General features: G+C 47.5%; 1 protein-coding gene across 2 annotated transcripts in view; it reads left to right on the plus strand.

Annotated features, from left to right (window-relative positions):
• LOC146196234 (unconventional myosin-XVIIIa-like) overlaps positions 1 to 22,835 on the plus strand; it is a 199,476-nt gene that overhangs the window by 52,664 nt on the left and 123,977 nt on the right. For both annotated transcript variants that reach the window (XM_084598128.1, XM_084598129.1), the window contains exons 2-12: positions 56 to 1,091; positions 1,694 to 1,912; positions 8,013 to 8,189; positions 10,047 to 10,266; positions 12,034 to 12,173; positions 13,064 to 13,164; positions 13,845 to 13,905; positions 16,140 to 16,284; positions 20,283 to 20,427; positions 20,705 to 20,806; positions 22,632 to 22,830. In XM_084598128.1, coding sequence (XP_084454254.1) covers positions 129 to 1,091; positions 1,694 to 1,912; positions 8,013 to 8,189; positions 10,047 to 10,266; positions 12,034 to 12,173; positions 13,064 to 13,164; positions 13,845 to 13,905; positions 16,140 to 16,284; positions 20,283 to 20,427; positions 20,705 to 20,806; positions 22,632 to 22,830 — 2,472 coding nt within the window. In that variant the 5' untranslated portion in view covers positions 56 to 128. The remainder of the gene's footprint in view (positions 1 to 55; positions 1,092 to 1,693; positions 1,913 to 8,012; positions 8,190 to 10,046; positions 10,267 to 12,033; positions 12,174 to 13,063; positions 13,165 to 13,844; positions 13,906 to 16,139; positions 16,285 to 20,282; positions 20,428 to 20,704; positions 20,807 to 22,631; positions 22,831 to 22,835) is intronic.

Here is a 22,835-nt window from a genome sequence, read left to right on the forward strand (position 1 = left end):
ACTCTTCAGTTCGTGTGCCATTGCATTAAGCCGCGCCTTTTCCCCCTTTTTGCAGGTAGCGCAACGGGTCCTTCCCTGTATATAAACTAAATAGCCAGCAGCGGGGGCGTGCCCCGCTGGCAGCGGCCATGTTTCCCTGGAAGAAGGCCAAAGACAAAGAGGACAAGTCCAAGCGGCGCGGCGGGGGAGGCGACGACAAGAAGTCCTCCGGCAAGCTGTCGGGAAGCGAGGTCCGCCGGCGGAACCTGGTCATCTCCGGCCCGATACCGACGCGGGGCTGCGGCCTCGCGTCGCCCCTCGCCGAAGAGGAAGACTTCTCCGACCACAGCGGTGGCGGCGGCACCCTCCCCGGCGACGTCTCACCCGTGCAGGATGGCGGTTCCAACAGCACGGGAGGTGGTAGGAAGCCGCCCCCCGTGCCCCCCAAGAAGCCGGCAGTGGCGCGGACCCTGAGCGTACCCAAATCCAAGCCCCCGGATAGGCCGGCCCCGCGCTCGACGAGTTTGACGGCTCAGCCTCTGGTCGACGCCCTCAAGACAGCAGTCCGCAACGGGCACCCGTCGGAGGTCGAGTACGGCGAACTGCAGCAGCGTTTCGCGGCCATGCGCCGGGCGTCGGCGGGTCAGGGCCAGGTGGCGCGCACTTGGCCCCTGCCGCCCATTCGCACGGCGGCCCGGTGTCCGCAGCCCCGCGTGCTGAGCGTGACTCGCCAGCCGTCGGGCGACTTCGGCTTCTCGCTACGCCGCTCGGCTCTTTCGGACGGGCTAGCCGCTGGCGAGGAGCGCCGCCGGACGCTCATGTTCGCCGAGCCTAGTACGCTGGCCGGCAGTGGTGGCCACAGCACGGGACTGCTGCCTGGAGACCGGCTGCTCGAGGTGAACGGCGTGAGCGTGGACGAGCGCTCGCGCGAGGAGGTCATCGAGATGGTGCGCTCGTCCGGAGACCGCGTGCTGCTCAAGGTTCAGCCGCTGCCCGAGCTGTGCGAGATAGTGGCACGCGTGGCCGGTGCGGTGCCGGGGGCGACGACGACGACGACGCTAGGAGGCCGCACGCTTTCTCGCACCGGCAGCCGGCGACACAAAGCGCTCGGGGTGGGTACATCGTCGCCATCTCGGAGTTCGACTCGCTGAGAGTGTACAGTTGGGCTGCTTGGTAGTGGTCGATGATTCATTGTACATATGGACAACAGAGAAGGACACGGAGCTCAAAACTGAAGTGCAGCGTTTGTGTTTTTCGTGTCTCAGTCAGTTTACTGCTGGAGAATGCCTGAAAATCATGGGTACCCAGCTTTCGAAAGACTCATAATATTTTTTTGGCAGTAGTGCTCATGCTTGTGCAATAAGCAAAAAGTACCGATGAAGGGCATATAATATATTAATTGTTGGTGTCCATGCTCTGGCTTCATTGCCAGTTGTTTTACCACCATTAGTGGAAATATCACTTTGTCAACAAAATGGCATATCATGACATCTTTAATCACATTCCACACTGAAACTGGTGAATCTAATTTCGTTGATGTACTAAACAAAACAAAAGAAAACATAGCGAAGAACGTTCCCTTGTGTAAAGAGTAGGACACGATATGTACTGTAGGAGTCTGAGGGCATTCTGCAGAGCTTAGCAAGATCGCGGTTTTCACGTTATAGCCGATAAGGAGCAGTTCCTTTTTTGTGACTTAACTCTGGTCTTTCAGGCAAAGACAGACGAGGAGATTGCGGCCGAGCGGCTCTGGATGAAGTCCGAGAAGGTGTGGGTGCTTTTCCGCGGTGGCTACACCGGTGCGTCCTTGGTTCCGAAGAACGAGAGTGGTGGCACGTCGTCACCCTCACCGGCAGAGGAGGAAGGCAAGCTGCGCGTCCGCCTGGACGCCACGGGCGAAGTCGTCCTTGTGGACGAGGATGACGTTGAAAAGGTAATCACGTAGTTTTTTCACAATGAAAAGCGGTAATAGTCGCACCCCTTGTATTACCAATTAGGGGTACACGGTAGCAGAGTAACGCCCGCCCGTCATCAACATCGGTTCCCGGCGGCGCGTGGTTGCCATGGTGATAGGCGCATGCGCCAAAGTGACTGCAGCGTCAGCAAGGAAAAGGGAGAGGCTAGCGCTGTGGTTGAACGAAGTTGAGAGCAGATTTGCTAGATACGGCCGTAAATCATGAGTCAAGCGCCCTGTAGTGACATGCTTGACATGATGTCACAGACTCGCCGAAGCGATTTGTAGCTAGCGCTACAGAGCGGCCGCGGGCTAATTGTTTACTGTGTTGTATCTATCGGTCCACTGGTGTTTAGCAACCGCTTTTTCGTGCCTGGAAGCTTCAAACTGTCAACGCCTTTGACGCCGACCGACAATTTTAACTCCATAATATCCTGCATCGGCATCGGCGTTGCGAGCGAAAAATAACGGCCGGTCATGGCTCTGGCAGGTGACATGTCCGTGCATTAATCTGTCGGCGGGTTCGTGACGTCACGAGACCACATGACGTGGTCGATCGCAAGTTGCCAGGTGCTGACAACTCGGGGTTCGTCTTTGAGATAGAAAGGTAAAACTGCACGGCTGTGTATAGTTTCGGAATCCGCGGCGCGCGCACGCTTTCGATATTGTTCTTTTCGGAAGTTCCCCTCGTTTTGCCCGCCGCTCGTCTGAGAGTGATTGACACCGTACGTCTTCCCGGGAACGGCATCGTCACAAGGCGCGCGTACTGTGGCAGCTGCTCTTTCAAGGCTATACTTTTAAAGCCCACAAATAGGTCGGCCGAATTTCGAAAGGTTATTTGTTAAGTAGGGTCACCTTTAACCTAACACCGTTAAAAGAAACAGCGCAAGTCGGTGTCGCAGGTCTTACACGTTTGACGATAAAGGCTGTACATATACTGCCCCTGATATGGGTGGGAGATGCTTCGGCTTCCTTGACCGCGGCAGGGCCTGGTGGAAGCGACGAGTGCGCCCACCGCTTTCTTCGTGTCTGTCCGTGCCCCGAAGGAGCGCCGAGAGGATCCATGGCTGCGTTGCCTGTTGTCTCCTCCTTAGCACCGTCCGCAAGACGTAGTCAGTGTCTTTCTTTTTTTTTTTTCTGCTGGGTGTTCCGAGGCTGGGGCGCTGCGGCATTTGCAGCATCCGCATCGCTTTGCGGAGGCGCTTCGCGAGCCTTCGCTTTATTGCCTTGCGGCGAGCATTTCCGTAGCACCCCAGATCTTCGAATTAATCAGGGTGGTACTGTCTGCCGCTTGTAATTATCCGGTTATGTATACATCATAAAATATTGGACCACAGAAATTATTCGAATTATTTATGATTTCGAATCAGATCACCCTGAGAAAAAATTGCCGACGATTACGTTACTTCCTAATGCGAAATTTGAACGCAGCTCATCAGCTGTTTCAGCCTTTCGATAGATTGAGGTAAAAATTCGAGCAAGACATGTATGTACAGTCGTGAGCAGCCTTGTCTAGAGCGCGCCGACAGGGCTCTGTGGAGCAAGTCAGCGACATCTAACGTTAGGCGCTGGGTTTGAGCTATGCGTCCCGTGCGCATGCGCGGCAAATCGGAAGGATGCCTGCTCATCACTTCATCATCCAGCCCCTGCCTTGCGAACACTTTTCTTGCCGCTAGGGTCATATTGACTCCATTTGTGATAGGGTGCCTCGATGCGCGTCCGCTCTCCGTATCGAGGCACCATAATTTGTTAGGTTGTGACGGTCGCCAGAGCGTCGCGATGACGCCGTGTTTCTCGAGTTCAACGAGACGGCCAGGCAAGCAAGCGCGACTGATAGCGGAATAATGCGCGTTCCTGCATACGCACCACTCATCGTCGCTGTACTTCATCGTGGAGGAAATCAAGTTCCTATATCTATAGCGATGTCAAATGCTGTGTCCCTTATAGCTTATAACCTGGCCCCAAAACACGCCAGCAAACGAGACGCCTGCAACGCATGGTGCGTGGTCGTAACCGTATACGGACAGGACGAAAACAAAAACCAAACAGCCAACTAGGCCCGATTCTCGCACTATTTGCTATGGTGTTTGAAGCGCGCGATCATCCGCTATCACTTGCAATTGCTTTTGAATCTAGCGATAACCCGATATCACATTGCATTTGCCTAGCCGCTTCATGATTCGCGCGAAACGCGTTGGTTTTCAGACCACTGTTACATATCATTAAGCGCGTACCTGGCGGCATGAAGCGCAAGTACCGGATGGCAATGAGGCCGGGAACCCACGAGCAGGCACTGCTTTATTTTGACCGCGCATGCGCATGGGATGCATAACTAAAACCCAGAGCCTAACGTTAGATGGCGCTGACTTGCTCCGCCGAGCACTGTCAGCGCGCTCTAGACAAGGCTGCTCACGACTGTACAATTATACTTTTAGGCAGGCGATTCGCAGTGGCGAACGGCGGCGGCTGTGCATGCGTTTCGGCTCGGGCGGTGCACGTATATCGAAATCCGCGGCCACCGATCCGATCCGGCGCTCTGATTGCCGCTTCACAGGGGTGACACTGGAGGAGGAGCGAAGAGAGCAATTGAGTTATCGGAAGGTCGCGGGAGGCAGCGCGTGGGCCCATAGGAACGTTGCTCGGCGAAGAGATAGCAGTGACTGACTGATGCCGCTGACGCCGCTAGCGAGTCAAGTCAACGTGGCTCTGCGTTTAGGCTTAGGGTGCGCGCACTGTGATCCGCTGATTCCGAGCCGGCGCTTCGGCAACCGGGGTACACTGTCGCCGCCACACAGGAAGAAAGGTGGGAGGGGGGGGGGGGGGTAGGAGCGCGCGTAGCAATCTGAGAACACACGCGGTCGCCGCCACAGAGGAAGGGGGGGGAGAGGGTACACGCAGCAGCGAACGGTGGCGGCAGGAGCGCTTGCTGCCCCATCTGTGGAGCTGGTTACGAGGGACAACGGCGATGACGACGCAAAGCGCAGGAACGGGCGCTAAAGAGCTGCGCTCTAAACTGGGCAGGGAAAATGGATGCGGTATTCCTTTTTTTTCTTTTTGCTAGAAGTTCGTACCTACTGTGTATTCACACCTCTCGGGGTAGGGAGACTGGAACAGGGTACACCTGGAGCAACATGTAAACAAAAGGTTCGACTTAAGTAAGAGTAGAAGCAGCACTAAAAACAGGGACCGTAAAAAAATCAGTGGGTCCAATTGGGATGTCCAATCAGATTTAATTAGTTGTGCTGTTCCAAATGGTTTGTCCAATGGGTCCTGTCCAACCCAATTTTTTCACTTCTTTTTTTCTTCATGAAACCAATTGGGCTTCCCGATCGGGAGGGGAGAAACCAACTGGGCTTCCAACTTGGTTCTAACTGGTCCAAAGGGAACATTCCCAATTGGGAAAGTCCAAGCTTGATATCCTTGACTGGGATATTCACATACATATCCCAATAAAAAGATAACAGTGAAAAATTTAAGTTGATTTAAAAAGTATTTGCTACTTAATCTTCCTAATTGATTTTATCTTGTCCACCGCCAGTGCGGACATAACTAAATAAGTTACCTCAGAATAATGGAGAAGTGTCACTGGCCCTAGCAGGATTATCTATTGAATGAAGTATATAAGTATCTACAAAGTGTCTTGTGGGCATACATTGAACCTGTGTTAGTTCTGTGTGTGTGATGCATGCTTGTCTCTCATGATTTCTGTAAAAACCTGTAATTTCAATCCACTTGTATAAAAGTTGGCTCTCCTGCATCTCCTGCAATAAAAGGGTCGAAATTGAATTTCCGTTCTTGTTTTTCGGCTATGTGAGTTCAAACCATTTGGGCTAAGTTGGCATGCTATTTGAGTTCAATTGGTGAACCATTTGATGGGTGACCAATTATTTCCAACTGGAAGCACCAATTAATATCAAGAGGTCAGGCCCAATGGGTGGCAAAAACGCAATATTGGTTGACCAATTCATTTCAAAGGGAAAATGGAAATGGAAGGACGCGGGATGGAATCCCAGCCTCGGCGGCCGCTCTTCAATGGAGGTGAAAAGCAAGGCGCCCATGTGCTGTGCGATGTCAGTGCACGTTAAACAATCCCAGGTGGGCGAAATTTCCGGAGTCCTCCACTACGGCGTCTCTCATAGCCTGAGTTGCTCTGGGACGTTAAACCCCACAAATCAAATCAAATGGAAAATCTCCCATTGGACCCGTTGATATATATATATATATATATTGTTTTTCTTTTTTTTTTTGACTGGGAAACGACAGGACTGGCGCTTAGAATGTGGGGACAGGAAGAAGCCAGCCGTCACTAAAATGCGGTTGAGGTTATGATGACAAATTTGGCAGCATTTGTAAGTAAATTCTGGAGTGAATATGCTGGGCATGGCTGCCTTGTGGACACCACTATACACAGTAGGTGTGAACTTCTAGCAAAAAGAAAAAAAAAAAAAGAATACTGCATTCGTTTTCACTGCCTATTTTAGAGCACAGCTCTTTGCTGTTCATCACGCAAGCATGACTATGGTTCACTGCTGTGGAGGCAAAATGTTTGTGTAAAGCAAGTGGGATAGCATTGAAGCTCTTTGCTTGCAGTTTGGAAGTTAAGATACATGCTTTGGCATTTCTGTGCGTAGCTTACCATATAGAGAAATTAATCCCTGACTAATGTGCAGCAGATTTCTCCCTCTTTTTATGATATGCAGTAGAACCCCGCTATAGTAAACTCTGATATAGTAAAAACTCGGATATTGTAAAGTTTAACGGAAGTCACAGTTCATCTTCCATAGGCAACTGTACATTTTCCCCCCTTTATAGTAAAGATATATTCGGTAAAAAATTGTTATAGTAAAGTGCACCTGGCCGCGGCGACAACTCCCACAATATGAAATCGCCGCCCGCGCACTACCTATAATCGCGAGGCAAATATTCTTTTTTTCTTTTTTGTATTTGAAAACAGAAAAAAAAAACGCCCAGTGTTCTTTTAAGTGGCTTTACCACTAGGCTTAGCAGCTGTCAGGAGAAGCGTACTTTATGAAAGCCTTGGAGCCGTGAGGGAAAGCACGCAGCGCGTAGGAAAAAAAAAAAAAGTAAAGCTGTCTACAAAAATGGAAAGGATGCAGTGCGGTCCGTTCAGAAAGTAAAGGATAGTAAAAGTGCAGCAAGAAAAAGGGGAGGGGAAGAATTGGGCAAACATTCACAGCACTGTGCGGCACGAAGCACGAGGAAGCATAGGCAAGGAGTGGAGGTGCAGCATGTGCGGTCTTGCAGCACTTGACTGCCACGCGCATTTATCATTTATTGCCTATTAAAGGACAGAAACAGCAAAACGTGACACCGTGTTCATGCAAGGCTTTGGTTTTTACATTAAATCATACTTGGTTGTATTTGTAGCTACGTTGTCCTCATGCTTAAGAGGTACTTCCACTAGATGTAAAAAAAAACTTATAACTGAAAAACATTGCACGAAGACATGATAAGGGAGAGATGGAAGCTATTTCAGAGTGTTTTTTCATTATGCAACAGGATGTCTTCAGTAAGTGCCCATTTAACTACCAGATAGCATCTTCAGGACCATGTCGTCACCAACAACTGATATAGTAAATATTTTTGCTGGTCCTAGTGACTTTGCTATAAAGGGCTTCTACGTATGTTAGATGTTACTTGTTCTTTGTTCCTTGTTGATATTTTTTCATCTTTCGTGTATTCTGTGCACCTTTAACTATTTTTTGTTCATGTTATTGTTTCGTGTCTTTAAACTGCACTTACACAACAGCTTCGTGGGCAGGTCATTTGCTGGCCTTGCTTTGATTGCGTTCTTATGTTTGTTTTGGTATGCCTTAGTGCTTTGCCTAACATGCATTTTGTTACAAATGCACAAACCAGCTGAATCTAGATCTTTGTTAAACACTTAGTGCTAGAAGAGGGAGAAATATTGAGTTCCAAGACATGGGAATGTTCACCATGTTTTGCCATGTCTGGCTTCTTTGGCCTGTAGAGCACATATCAGGTCATTGCATTGTTGTTGAGCTGGACGTGACGAGTGAGGGAGATCCTTCCGTGTCAATTGTTTCCTTGTGTGCAGGCGAACCCTCCAGAGCTGGACTTTGTGGAGGACCTGGGCCAACTACGGCAGCTCAACGAGGCTGGCGTGGTACACGTGCTACGGGAGCGCTTCGCCTCGGGTCTCGTACACACCTATGCTGGGTCAGGCCTCCTACTTTTCAACCCCCAGCGCCCTCTAGCCATCTACTCGGACAAGGTTGGTCATAGGCCGCTTTGGGCAACACGGGTGGATCTAGCTTATGCATGTGCACTTAGCTGCATGCACAGCTTAGGCGCTGTTCTCACAACTGCAGACTAAGCACAATATTTTCACGTTTGGTGTTCCCTGAGGAGTAAACGATAATTGGTTTGCAATGCAGAGAGTTGGTGGAGCGTAGATGAACATGCATAGATGAGGCAGAAACTGCATATTTAAAGGAAGTGTAGCAGAAACCATTGCATGTATAAATTACAACCATCAAAGCGATGTTTCTTAGGTAGTATTGAGTCAGGGAGGTCAAACAGTGTGCAGATTGGAGAAGTGTGTTTCTTTGACGGCCACCAAAATCACTTACTTAAGTTCTACTTAAGAGTTCTACTTCAGTTGAGGACAACCCAGAGGGCTATGGAACGAAAAAGGGTGGGGGTAACATTAAGAGATAGGAAGCGTGCAGAGTGGGTCAGAGAAATAACTCAGGTTACCGACATTCTAGTGGAAATTAAGAAGAAGAAATGGGCGTGGGCAGGACATGTAGTGCGAAGAGAGGATAACCGATGGTCGCTTAGGGTAATAAACTGGATTCCAAGAGAAGGAAAGCGTAGCAGGGGGCAGCAGAAAGTTAGGTGGGCAGATGAGGTTAAGAAGTTCACAGGGGTCAAGTGGATGCAGCTAGCACACAACCGGGTTAAGCGGAGAAATATGGGAGAGGCCTTCGCCCTGCAGTGGGTATAGTCAGGCTGATGGTGATGGTGATGATGGTGATGAAAATCACTTATGGCAAATGACACTTTGTATAAAGGTGGGAATGTCCAATAGTGCACTATTTTGAGACGAGGAGGGGGTCTTGGTTCATAGAGGTCATTCCTGCTGCGCTTCTCTTTGGCGGCCCCCAGCCACCTGGCCACATAGACGTGGACAGTCCGGTCAGCTGCTGGAAAGCCCGGGGTCTCCACTTCTTGACAAATAAACGTGTTCCGGTGCCTCTTGATCTGTTCGCCGGTCCCACCGACGGAAATAATCAAATGCTGGGCTGCTCTCCTATGTTGCCAGAGTTGGTGAGTGTGCTGGGCTGGTAACTTAAAGCACAGAGAATTGCGTACCGCATTTTTCGCTGTTCCAGCACAGAAACTGTCATTAGGAGCATTGGTTCTACGCACACTTTTGAGTGGCTGTTGTCATGTCCATGTAGTTCAGTGACAAGCATATGCAGGCCCAGCATAATCTTGAATTCAGTCTTCTGGATTGCCGCTTCCAGCTAGTCATTTCATAACGTGTCAGTGTTTCTAAAGCACACTTCTTGTGGTGTTCTGTCACGAACATCTCTTGAAGATGTGTAAAAAGACACATAGTAAAGATTCTGATGTTACAGGTTATCGAAGCACAAAGCATGGAATTATGTTGTGGTGGTGGTCTGACCTCAGCACCTTCGGCTTTCTCCTCACCATGGCTGACCACTGCTGCTCTTCAGGGACAGTGACACTGACCCTAGGCTGGAACTCCCTCATTAGCGGGTTTCCTTTTCTCTCTCTCTCTCACTATGCTCTCAAGAGTCTCCACCCTTGGTCAGTACTACTTTCAGGCACAACTTCTGCAACTGTCACCTCGTGGTGAAGTTGTGGTGACTGATTCAGCTTTCTTCGAGCAAGCCATCAGAGCACCACGTCTTACAAAGCGAGCAGCAGCAGTTGAGGAAATTGGCAGAAACTGCTCTAGGCAGCCTGTTTGAGGTCTCATTTGGACTTGCAGCTTCTTTGCTACAAAGGAAGCAATAACAGTAGTTCAATAGATGGTGATAACAACCTGCTTTGAATGTTTTGTGTGTTAACACTTGGCATGATATGTGCTCGAGTGCAGGTGATGCGGCTCTTCCAAAGCTGCAAACCGGACGACCTGCCGCCGCACGTCTTTGCGGTGGCCCAGAGCGCCCACTCTGCCCTGGTGGCCACACGAAGGGACCAGACTGTGCTCTTCTTGGGCCGCAGCGGTGCGGGACAGAGCTCAGCTGCCCGGCAGGTCCTGCAGTACCTCAGCATTACAGCGGCACCCACGGCTGCTGCTGGGAACGCCCTTGCTGGTCAGTGTTTCTGCCTTGTAGTAGTCGCTACTTGTAATATCTCTCTTGGTTGTCGAGCCTTGCTTACTGCCTGTCCATGGCATCGAGCATTATATCAAGAGTCATAGAAGAATGCCGTCAACAACAAAAAATTATGAGATTTTATGATAAAAGGAGGTTGAAAAACAATAACAATGGCAAAGACAGGGAAACATCATGATTCGAAAGCACTGCATGGTTGCAGCACATTCAAAATTTTCTGAACAAAAAAAAATGGTTGGAGGCAGATTATTCCTATCAATTACTTTGCGCGAGAACAATGAGCTTTTAAGCAGGCTTGTGCGCATGGCATAAAGGAGCAAATTATGGACTTGACGGTGCCTAGATGTGCACAGTGAAAGTGGCTTAACATAACTTTTTTAGTCAAGGTTCATCACGAAGTTACACTGACATGCTCTTGGTTGCGCTTAGAAGCTTGCGAGACTGGTGAGGAATGTGTTTGCTGGCTTATGGGGTGCAGTGTTCTTACTTCATGGCACAGTCATCCGTTATGTGGCTCCTGTCTATAACGGCATCCATACTTGCCGCCGTACTCGCAACCACTTATAACTTCACATGCCGCCTGAAATTAGCGGCAGCGCACGGGCAGCAAATGAACGACGTCGTGTTGCCAGTTGCGCTATGCACTGCAAACAGTTCGTGGTGGCACACACGGCGGGTGTGCAAGGCATGTGGAGATCGCCGATCTCCTCTCGTGCTGTATGCGACGCGAGAAGTTCGCTCAGGCACGCGGCCCGCACATCGGCGATGTTGCTATCGTCTCTTGCATCGTACGCGCCATGAGTGGCGATGTGTAGCCATGGGGCCGTAAATACGAATTTACTCCTGAAATGAACCCATTTGCATGATGTACCCACCACCCACTTTTTCCTCTGAGAATTTGAAAAGAAAAAGTTCCAGTGTGGGAGGAGGGGGCAGGGGTGAACTTGGCAGAGTGTCAGCGTCCTTCCCCCTGAGGGCCAGCGCCGGCTTCCTCAGCTCGTCCGGTTGAGCAAGCCTGATTTTCAGCACATTCACTTTAACATGGCGAGATTGGGGCGGGCGTCCTCCACTGTCACAAGATCACCGGAATGCATAATAGCAGCAAACACATTTTGAAGTGAACGATGCTAAAAGCCAGCGTCATGATAACGGCTGACTGCGTGCTTTTGCCGATTATTGATGGCTGGAAGGATGGACAACTCTTGGAAATAAAAAAAAAATATATCTATAACTTTTAAGTCTTGCGTAGTGAACCCTCCCTGCAAATTGGCATTAGGCAGTTTTAATTGAAAGAAAAGTGGGTCCATTTTGGGATACCGTACGTAAATCTCCTCAGCTGTAAGCAGGTCTGCGTGAATGCCTTTCCCAAGCTTCTGCATACGGATTGTTGTTCATTTTTATGATATGAATTTTCAGGTGATATGAATTTTTTCGCAATCCCGTGAGATTAGTATCATCGTGGTTTTATTGTGTAAAGACATACAGTTAATAATTAAAATCGATAGAGAGCTGAAGGAATACAGGTGTGACTAAGGGTTGCTTTTCTGAACTGATGTTCACCGGTTTGCCAGGTGTTGAACAGCTGCATATATCTATGGCAGCATAAAGAATGTTGGTGTGCATCATCCTACTCTTCTTTCTGCATTCCTGCTCATGCGGTATGCCTTGAATTGGCTCTGTTTGAGATCCACGTGTGGCTGGCAACATGTGTGCATTGACCACCCTGCTCCCTCTCCTGTTGTGCAGAGAAGCTGACGGCAGCGGCAGCCCTGCTGGAGTCCTTTGGCAACTGTCGCACGGCGGCTAACGCCAATGCCTCACGCTTCACCCAGCTCTTCTCGCTGGACTTTGACTATACGGGTCAGGTGGTCTCTGCCTCAGTGCAGGTGGGTGGGTCTCCTTCATCACCTGCATCTGCGTGCGCTCTGGCTGCACATGTGTGTGAACGATGATAATACGAAATCATATTTAGTGAGAGGACGTTTGAATGAAGCTGGCTGCAGTTTTTGCATTCAACACAAGGTAGTTTGTAAGTCTCGAAAGGAGACAGAAACGACAAATTTGTGAACAGCTTTTATTTGAAGCAAAGAGCTCGTGTAGAACACATGTGAGCTGTATGCTCTACGACATGTCCCAGACAACTTATGCATTGTTGATCGATAACAAAACAAGCTGAATGGCAGCATGGACTGCATCAAATTTTCCTTTTCCTTTTCAATTGCCATGGCCTTGGCAGCTCCTTTCACAGTTTGGAACAAGCATATTATGTTCTCTAGAGAAGGTTCTGTCCTTCATCCTGACTGCTAGGGAAAATGATTATCTGAGTGCGCACCAAGTATACAGTTCACACGGGCTGTTGTGAGGCTGTCTCTGCACCCTAAGGGAAAAGTATGCGAGGAAAACCGCAGCCTTTTTATGAGGATTTTGGTTGAGCAGCCCGAAAATGCCTGGAAATATGAGAGAGGTGCACATACACTGTCAGCAAAACCATGGCATTTTGGAAAAGGCTGAAAGTATATGTGGCCCATTTTTCAACACCTCGAGATCACTCAACTCGAGCTGTTCGCAAGTGGGTTTTACTGCACCAGGAAGGCTTGCAACTTGGACAGATTAATGACTGCTCAAAATAGGGGAGCTTAATGCCGTTTTCTCAGGCATCCCCCCCTCCTCTCCTGACTCCTGCAAGCATACTGGACTGTTAACAGTTAAAGGCACATCTTTGTCAGATGTGGCTTTTCCAATTTCTCTATTCTTTCCATCTTACTTTGCTGTGCAGGCCCTGATGCTGGAGCGGTCGCGAGTCTCCCGGAGGCCCGAAGGCGAGCCAAACTTCCACATCTTCTACTACCTCTTGGCTGGCGCAGGAGACTCACTCAGGTGGGCCACCCATAGAAGTGGATGTACACTTTCCACAGCAACTTTCACCTGCGTGTGGCTTCTGAGGCCCAGATGTAGCACCTGTGCTTTCAGATACTGTCCTGGGCCATTTCGATTGCTCAGACATTGAATACTGGTCTTGTCTGTCGTGACTTTTACTGTGGGGAATTCTCTTAATGAAGCATGCAGCAAATATTTTTCAAACAAATATTGCCACTTCTTTGAAGCTTAACGACATAAATGGTTTATCAAATTGCACCTTCCTTTGTGTCATCAGAGATATCCTACTAGAATAAGTGCAACTGCAATGAAAACACTTAAGTTCCACTGCATGAGGTCACCCTTTGTGGGGTATTTAATGATACATTCATGCATTGTATATGATTATAAAGTTTTCGATTACCTGTGTTTTACCCATGGCGTTGGCATTGGTCAGAATGGCCGTTATATCTTTGGGCTTGTAGCACCTGGCAGGCAAAAAAAAGCATGCTGCAAATTTTTAAGTGCATGCATTCCAGTTGAGTTTGCCCTTCAGATGGGATGTGTTGAATGATGAGAATCATGTTTTCACATCAACTGTTTCGTGCCCCATAGGGTACTCATAGGATACCTGCACTATGAGGGTGCCTACTCTGCCAAGTGCTGCATTGTCTTGCCTTTTCCCCTGCCACCTTCCACAGGAAGGAGCTCCACCTGGACAACCTGGAGCAGCCCAACCTCTTTGTCTCGGCCCTCAGGAAGGTAACTCATGCTCTGTCTTGCTTTATGCGCTGGCATCAGAACCTCCATTATCGCAAAACATATCTGACGTTGGCATCCAAACTTTAACCTTCAACCTGCGCCTAAAAAGTGAATCTTCTGCCTACAAGCTGCCCCACATACCTCCAGAAGCTTCTCGATACCACAAATTCTGAAAGTAAATTAAGAGGTACGTGAGAAACGAATGGCAGCTAGTCTGACTCTAGCGCCAAAGCATACACTGCCGCATGAATTTGTAACTATTAGCGCTAGGGCTGTAGATCCATCTGTAAGCCATCATTTGTGTGTTGGTGTGAGGCCACCAGGCTCATGCAGCAGCAACGCTCATGTCTATGTCAGCAGTTTGTGATGATAGGAGACCGCAGGTCGTGGCCGATATCGGCGAGAGCTGCTAACTTCGGCAACATTTTTGAGACGGGAATCAAACCCACGTGGACCTTTGGAACCCTAAGTAAGACATGCTGCTCCTAGGCCATGCAAACATGTTTAAGCAAGGCTTTCTGCTGTGCTGCTTCTGCCAACAGGGCCAGCATACGTCATGTCAGCCAAGATAAATCGGTCCAAATCAGGCAAAACCACAGAAAGTCAAGATATTCCATGGAAAACTGTTCTTTCGCGAGATGATTCAAGGGTAGTCCAGAGTCAACTCCTTCATTTGGTGCTGCTGGCTGGCTTTTCAGTTTCAAGGGACTGTACCTGAATTCACTCATCCGCGAGTCATGCTTTACACAGAAGTGCTGTTGTTTTGTTAGATTATTTATTTGTTACTCCTTTCATGTGCCTGTGCATGTTAGCATAGGTAAAGGCTGCTATGCAAATACTGTAGTGAAAAATAAATAGAAAAATGCTGCATCAGGATAGAAACTTTTACGTAAATTTGATAGTGCAAGCTTATTCCAGGGAAACTGAATTTCGTCATGTGTGAGAGCAGCGTGGTGATGGGATATCAGTAATTTTAATTTGCAGGAATGGTGAGTACAGTAAAATGTCCATTTTGCATTGTTGTGCACTCTGAAGCCTCTATAATACAACCTCCGTAAGTTTGGAAGTCCGGATGAATTTGGATTAGGCAAGCAATCCCTGTTAAAATTTCCTTCCTTAGGCCTCACCTGCATGGGACATACACACAATGGCGGATATGACAAGATCAGTGGTCTTCTGTCCCGCCGGGGTGGCACAGGGGTTAGGGCGCTCGATTACTGTTCCCAAGGACTCGGGGTCGAATCCTGGCCATGGTGGCCACTTTTCAATGAAGGCAGAAAGCAAGGCTCCCATGTGCTGTGTGATGTCAGTGCACGTTAAAGAACCCCACGTGGCCGAATTATCCGGAGCCCTCCACTACGGTGTCTCTCATAGCCTGAGTTGCTTTGGGACGTTAAACCCCATAAACTAAACTAAACTAAACAGTAGTCTCCTCTAACTAGGCCAAAGAATTCAACTGCATAGTTTGCTTGGGTGACCATCATTCATGCCTCGGCCAGCCAACTGAACCCAGAAGTTTGCTATTTTGTATGCTGATTTGCTCCCTTTTTGCTTATTTGCTGTCTGCGGTTGTTATAATTTTCACGCAGTAAAGCAGGGACCTAATTGTGAAAAATAGTCATTGCCTCAGAATTTGTCGTCTAGGAAATGGTTGGTAGCTGTTGACTCACCCGTTAAATTTGCTGTGGTGCAAGCAGTTGTAGGTTGTTTCATTAGGGAGATAATCAGTAGTTCAAACTTGTGCGTGGAGTCGCACATTGTAATGGAATAGGACAAAAAAGTTATGTCTACAAGAACAGCATTATTGCAGTGGTTTGAAAATTGTCACCCATTTGCATTACTGTGTACCACTCCTCCTTGCTTCATTCCTCTCATTTTCATGGTGCTAGTTTTGAGGACAATGTCATCGACTGCTGCCGCAGCTGCAAGATGGTGAGCACTGCAGGACTGTTTCAGAATAAGGGGTCTGAAGGCCCAGACTATGATCCGAACAAAGTTCTACTTCAAATTTCGCTTCACTAATACGAGGTGACACGTTTTCAGCACGCTATAAACTTGTAAAACCCTCTAACCACAGTGCATTGTGTGAGATGGGGGGAATATCGGATGTTCTAAATGCACTTCTGCCCCTCTGTGGATGAATCATACAAACAAAGTAACTATGAATGACAAAGAAAAAAATTGGAAATGCATGCGCTGCTGTCATATTTAATACTGGCTCCTTGCGTGCGCAGCCCGATGACCAGAAGAAGGCGCGCCTCATGTGGGAGCTGGTCCAGGGGTCGCTGCAGACGCTCAGTGTCCGTGATGCAGAGAGCCGCGTCCTCTGGATGGTGCTTGCAGCCATCGTCCACCTGGGACATGCTGGGGCGCTTCGGAGTGAGTGCTTGCCCTCTGTTGCAGTGGATGCAAGGGAGGACGCGCAGAGTTTTGCTTCTTTCTCCTTGGGTCCAGCCATGTTGGAAACAGTCCCAACTGTCTAGAGTCTTGGCATATTCTCAACATATTCAGAATATGGTGTTGTACGTTTATTGCATATAAGTAATGCATAAGGATGCTATCGCTGTGCGGCTGATGGGCTTTTGAAAAGCTGCGCTGTGCACGCACTTCTTGCATCATAATTTTGCACTGCAAAACCTTTATTGGTGCCAGAAGCATGGGGAAGTTTGGAATTCAATCTGAGTAACTAGATTAGGCAGCTAAGTTTGTGTTGTTGTGGCTCAAATTGTGAGTAGTTCAAACTTCGTTGAAGGGGAGGAGAACAGATGATCACTCGAACCTGGACATTTTTCTTTTCCAGCAGGTGCTGATCTTCATATGCTAGTGCGCTATGGTGAACTCAACGCACTCATGAAGTTTGTTTTTTGTTACATTTAACGGTTCCCAATATGTTTCCCAAATTTGTATTGTGGTCCAGTTCAGTCTTCTCTTAGTCATAGCTTTCAAAGCTAATTTTGCATTGCGGATTTTTGTAGTTACAGTTGCTGGACAGTGAAGGCTGCTCAAGGACATCATTAGAAAAATAGAATGAGTGCAAGTGCGTCAGTAGGGATGTGTCAGCTGCTGCATAAAATTTTTTGCCGGCCCAACTTCAGTGCTTGTAAAGTTTGTTACGAAAAGGCAGTGCATCAGCACGTGCTCTACGGTATCTTGGGCTTTACGCTTGTGCAAGTTTATGCCCATCCTGTCCATCTTGTCTTCTCTCTTCCTTGTATGTTAGTGCAATCTGTTATATGTAAATTGAACCGTTAGCCAAACCAACCACCTAGAATGTGAGCATCCCAAGCAACCACCAACATCCGGATGGCCGATGGACGTCCGCGAACAGCCAGTGGACGTCCGTCAGCCATCCGATGGGCGTTCAAAGGGAAATGTTTATCTGGCCAATGGACGTCCATTTCGGACGTCCGTTCCCGGATCTTTCTCGCATATTCACATATATGCTGCATGCATGCTTTTTTCGCTCCCACGAGGCAATAAAATAGAAAAGCAGCTTAAAGTACAACAGTCATATTTTATTGTAAAATGTCTAGTTCTCGATATGACGTAAAATTTGAAGCGCACATCCATCTTCCTTGATGAAGTGAAAGCAACCAGCTTTCTGCAAAAAGAAAAAAAAAGGTTAGTCTTCAAGCCTACACTAAATTTCAGTAGACCTTCTGAAATGCTCGGCAACTTTGTCTTGGTATTCACATTAAGACCAAAACAGAGAAATAGCCTGTAGCTCATGCACAGCATAATCCTTGACTCGAGGTTTTCTGGAGGCCAATAACAAGAAAATTGAGTATCTCTCATATTGTACCTGCCCTACAACACTTGTTACAAGCAGTCTCAAATATCAGCGAGGTTCTGCCCTCCTTTCCCTTAGTTCACGCCAGTTATATCGCACCCGCTATCTTTAGAATATCACATAGATTCATCTGCAATGCTTCAAGGATAAAGCTAAATAAGCTAAACAGTTCAGAAGGCAGTATCATACAGGCCATACCTAAATTAAAATAAGCTGATAATAATGCGCTTCAATAATTTCAAGCACAGAAAAGGCCACTCACTATCAGAAAGGCTTTTTTTTTTTTAGTGGTGCACAACTTTCAAGCTCGCGAGATTCGGCGATTATCGCTTATTGCATTGTACAGGAGCAGTTATGCATTTTATCACTGTAATGCACTGCAGCGCAGACTGTGCCTTAGCAACCTGCAACTTGCATTAAAAAATGCAGAGCATGCCACTTGCGAAGGCAAGCATATTAAAAAAAAAAATCTTTGAACACCGACTGTTTACCCAGCGCCTTGGTTGACGAAAAGAAGAAGGTTGGTTATAAGCTTCGCAAGATTGCAAGAGTGGAACGCGATAGCTCCTCCAGCAATTTCTTAGTTTGCGTAGAGGAGAGGGAGAGCAGACTCACTCGACATGCACTGACGCCACCGCGCTGATTGTTCCTTGTTTTCAGTGTAACTAGCTCCTTAATGCTCTCGCGTTGAAATGTGTCAGTAGGTTCACTGCGCTGTTGCATATTCATACAATTTTTGCTGCGCAGATTTTCACGAAGCTCGATCGCAGTACTCACTTTCAAACGCGGTCGGTTTCGCCGGAGTCGTCCGTCCTGATGTGTTATGGTTGTGAACCACTGTTGCTCCAAGGGGGTAATCCTTTCACACTAGGAACTGGCACAACTGCGCAATCGTTGTCCTTGCAGTGCACACAGATGGGTGAAGGCATTCGAGCATAGTTGCGTGCACCCGCACAGAACGAAAAAAAGAAACTGCTGCCGCGAGCCGCGGCGGCAGGACGACAGCCGGCAATGGCGGCACAGAAACACGTGGTACGAAACTACAGCAGAAACATTCGTGCGCAGAAATGAATTGGCCGTAATAAGTTAACACTATATTTCTACTGAATATTGTTAATTTCTTTAAATAGGTACCCTTTCTTGTGAGGATATTCAAGTGAAACTTACCATCCCCCCCCCATCCCACACACACACACACACTGCGATGGAATACGCAACTTTCAACCAAACAGCACGGCCGCCGGCAGCGGGGACTGGCGGGGATTTCCAACAGAAAAAAAACTATTTTTGTAAAGACCCACAGTGCAAGGTAATCCGGCGCTTTCGTTCGCCAAGACGTGGTCGTGGACCTTTGTGAATGGCGAAGCCGCGCAGGTGGTACATGTAGTACATACGTTAAGGCTCAACGAGAGTAACAATTGAAGATCACGACCACCGCTACCAACGGATACAACGAATTGTGACATGAAAGCTGAGAAATTAATGACAATTGCCCCATACTGTGGATGTGCCAGAGTTTTTTAGGCCAACCAGCTAATCATTTGGTATATAATACAATTCGCTATCTCAGGGGCCGAATGGAAGTTGCAAACCTAATTGGATTTCCTATTGGAATTTCGAGTACCATTTGGAAAATCCGAATGAAATTTTACACGCAATTGGAACTATTTGGAATGCCCAATTGGTATTTGCAGAACCATTTGGTTAATCCAACTGGACTAATCCATTGGAGAGGTGGTGTCCAATATTGGGTCCAGATGTAACCATTTGCAGGTCCCAATTGGCCCCAATGTTTTTTTTTTTTTTTTACTAGGTAGGACACATCTCGAGCATTGAAGACAAGTGTGAATGTTGAAACAGAATTTTGTCAGAGGGGAAATATATGTCCTGGAAACATACTCGTCCATACATACATCGGACGTACACCTCGTCTCTCATGCGGATATACAAAAACGGACGTAGTCTATACTTTCGACGTACGTACGAATACGAATGTCCGAAACCGGAGGTAGTACGTATGTCCGACGGACATACAATTTCGGCAAAGGATGTTCGGCTCTAGCTCAGACGTACAACGGATGTTGGTGGTTGCTTGGGATAGATTGTGCATTATTTGTTTGCATGCTTCATTAGCAGGTCAGTTAAGTACTTCTCCTTATTGTGCCCTGGCATTTCACTTTGAACAAGACGTGAATTTTCTTTGCCAGGCAGGTATATTAGTAATGCATGTTTTAACTCATCTGATTCTATTGTTACAGTGAGTGGGAGTAGTGGCCAAAAGTTGCCAAAAATTATCATTTTCTAGAAAGGGTGCATCACAGTTATTATACTCCCTCCTCTCTGATGGTTACACTGTGTTTTCACTGTCTTGCAAAGTACACTGCAGATGTGCTGGACAAAATTATTAAAGAGGATGTCCGAGTCTTTAGAACTAGTACAGTGTTTATGCATTCACATGTAAACGGTGCACATTTAAATGTAAGCATTCGGTTCACCGAGTCCTGTTTGAGCTGTGTTCCGTAGACGAGCTCCAGGTTCGTGCTTAGGATTTTGAGCTAGCTCTCATCTTTGCTTTGCATCGTTGCAGATGCGAACGGGCGGGTGCAGTTTGCACGGGCAGCCAGTGCCCAGCGAGCCTCTCTCCTGCTCGGAACCTCGGTCGAAGACCTGTCCAAGGCGGCCCTGGACTCCCCCCTTCTGACGGCCGCTGGCAACAGTCGCGGACCGAACCGGTGAGAGAACATCCAAGTCTGGCAGTTGCAATGCTTCTTCTGGTGTTATGTTCCCTCAGGCTTGTTGGAATTTGTTCAAGTTACTTTTAGTATGTACTACTGGTGAATTGGATTATCTGGGAGCGTAATAAGTGGAAAGAAAACAGCGTAAATTTGTGGGGCATTTTATTGTCTCTGCTATAGTCTCTTAATTCTTCCTTGTTGCCCTTGTTGGGCTCTCATGTATTTAGGCTTAGAGAGGCAGCCTGAGTTTTTTTTCCTTTTGTAATGTATGCAGGGGTCAGGGTGATGCGACTGGAGACCCCACAGACCCCCTGCAGGACTTTGTGGCCTCTCTCTACCAGGAGGTGTTCAACGTGGTCGTGTCACTCGTCAACCGGTGGGCGTTTATTGCTCTTTTTTCCAGATCTCACTTGGGCCGCTGTGTATGGGTCAGCTGACACCGGTTTGAACTGGAAAAGAAAGCTGTCATTTTCTTATAGTGTGTGCACGGCATACAATTAATGGTCTGAAGGTTAAGAGGAAAAAGCTGCAAAACTCGCTAGCAGCTACGAGTATTGGAATAAATGTGAGAATCAGACAATAATGTCAATGCATGGGAACTGCGAGATTGCAAGGCAATAACTGCAATATTTTACACCTTTCAGACCTTTGACAACTTCAAGAAGATGGATAAATGTGTCACTGTCGAAGCAGTATTTTGGGTCTTCTACAATTGGTGACATTTTGCGAAAGGGTGAAGCCGTGCAGCAACCAGTATAAAATAAGGCATGCAACGTTGACCACCAGAAACAATTTGTCACTAGCGATGGGAGTGTTATCACATACCGTTGCCATGCGGACTCAACTACATCGGACAAGCAGGCAGATGCGTAAACAAAAGAATAAAAGAACATGGTTATAGTGTCTCTGAGAGCAAATAGGGCTACCTCAGCCTGCACTGCACTCAGTGTGGACTAAATCTAGGCAACAAGCCATTCTGGGCCACAAGTGCCTTTGTTTGAACAACTGTTACATCATCAATCACTTTAATGAGCAGTAGGCTGAGAAAATCATCGAGGGAATGAATACTGCACTTGCAGGTTACAGGTGCATCAGTGTGACATTGCTTGCAGTGTTAAGAAAAGCACACGTTTTTAGGTGGTTGGCAATCAGCCAAGATGTGGGTAGAATCACGTGTGCGTCAATCATCCTGATTGCTCTTTTCTGTCTTATGCCGGAGCTTTGTTTCTTGCTGGCAGTAGCAAGAAATAGTCAAAAATAGTAATAGCAAAGTTATACTTGAAGCCAAAAACTTTGTTAAATTGCAAATTTTGTTAATTCGAGGTTCCCCTGTTTCCACTGTCCAAATAAAGGTACAGGTTCTTGGAAAACTCCTGGTAGATGGCACCTTGTGAATGCGGCATACTAAAATCTCGATGATACGATTACACTTGGTACAAATTTCACATAGGTAGGAATTTTAGAAAATTTCCTGTGTGCATTATGTAAAATATGTTACAGTTTGTGAACAACTTTGTTAAGAAGTGGTGGATATTAGATCGTGTGTATCAAAAACGTACCTGCAAATGGGTGTCCGGCAGTGATGGTGCTTTTCAGAAGGGTCTACTTGGTGACATAGCAATGGGAAAAAAATCCAGACGAGCATTACTGACAAGTCCAGCCAAAGATAACTGAGCTAACTACTAGACCGCTAATAATTCCACAATAAGTGATTTTCCAAGAACACACTGGCTGTAAGCTAACTACTAGACCGCTAATAATTCCACAATAAGTGATTTTCCAAGAACACACTGGCTGTAAACTTCTGCTGCCGATAGTGGAAGTGTGAGAACTTCATTAAATGGATCAAATAAAGTGATAAAATGGGCTAGTTCGATTGCACTCAACTTGAAATAAGCAGTGCGAAATATCATACAGTGCCATATTTATTCTTTTCTCTATCTATCCGTGTTTTTCACACTGGTTATGAGAACTAAATTCTTCTTATTTTCATGATTCCTTGCAGCTTCATGGTAATGCCATTAATGGACACTAAGGCTGTTCTAGGAAGCAAAGCAAATGATTAACTGTGGTTAGGATTGGTTTAACATAAAGAGGAAATTATGAGCGAAGTTCCCATTTTGAGAGCCTTTGTTATATTTAAGACAAACGTTGTTGAGCCACTTTCTGATGCCCTTTGGGCATATTGTTGTTGTGCCCAGGGCCCTGTGTGGTTCCGGACGCAGCGTGGCGGCAGTGCAGGTTCTGGACTGCCCCGGTTTCCAGCCCCAGAGCGGCACCAGTGCGGGTGGCAGTGCGGCGGCCACCCTGGAGGAATTGTGCCACAACTACGTTCAGGAGCGGCTGCAGCTTCTCTTCCACCAGTGGACCTTCCTCAGTCAGCAGGAGCGATATGACCAGGTGCG

The sequence above is a fragment of the Amblyomma maculatum genome, chromosome 3 (genome assembly GCF_055883805.1).
Source record: "Amblyomma maculatum isolate TAMU_Amacu chromosome 3, ASM5588380v1, whole genome shotgun sequence".
Taxonomy (NCBI): Eukaryota; Metazoa; Arthropoda; class Arachnida; order Ixodida; family Ixodidae; genus Amblyomma; species Amblyomma maculatum.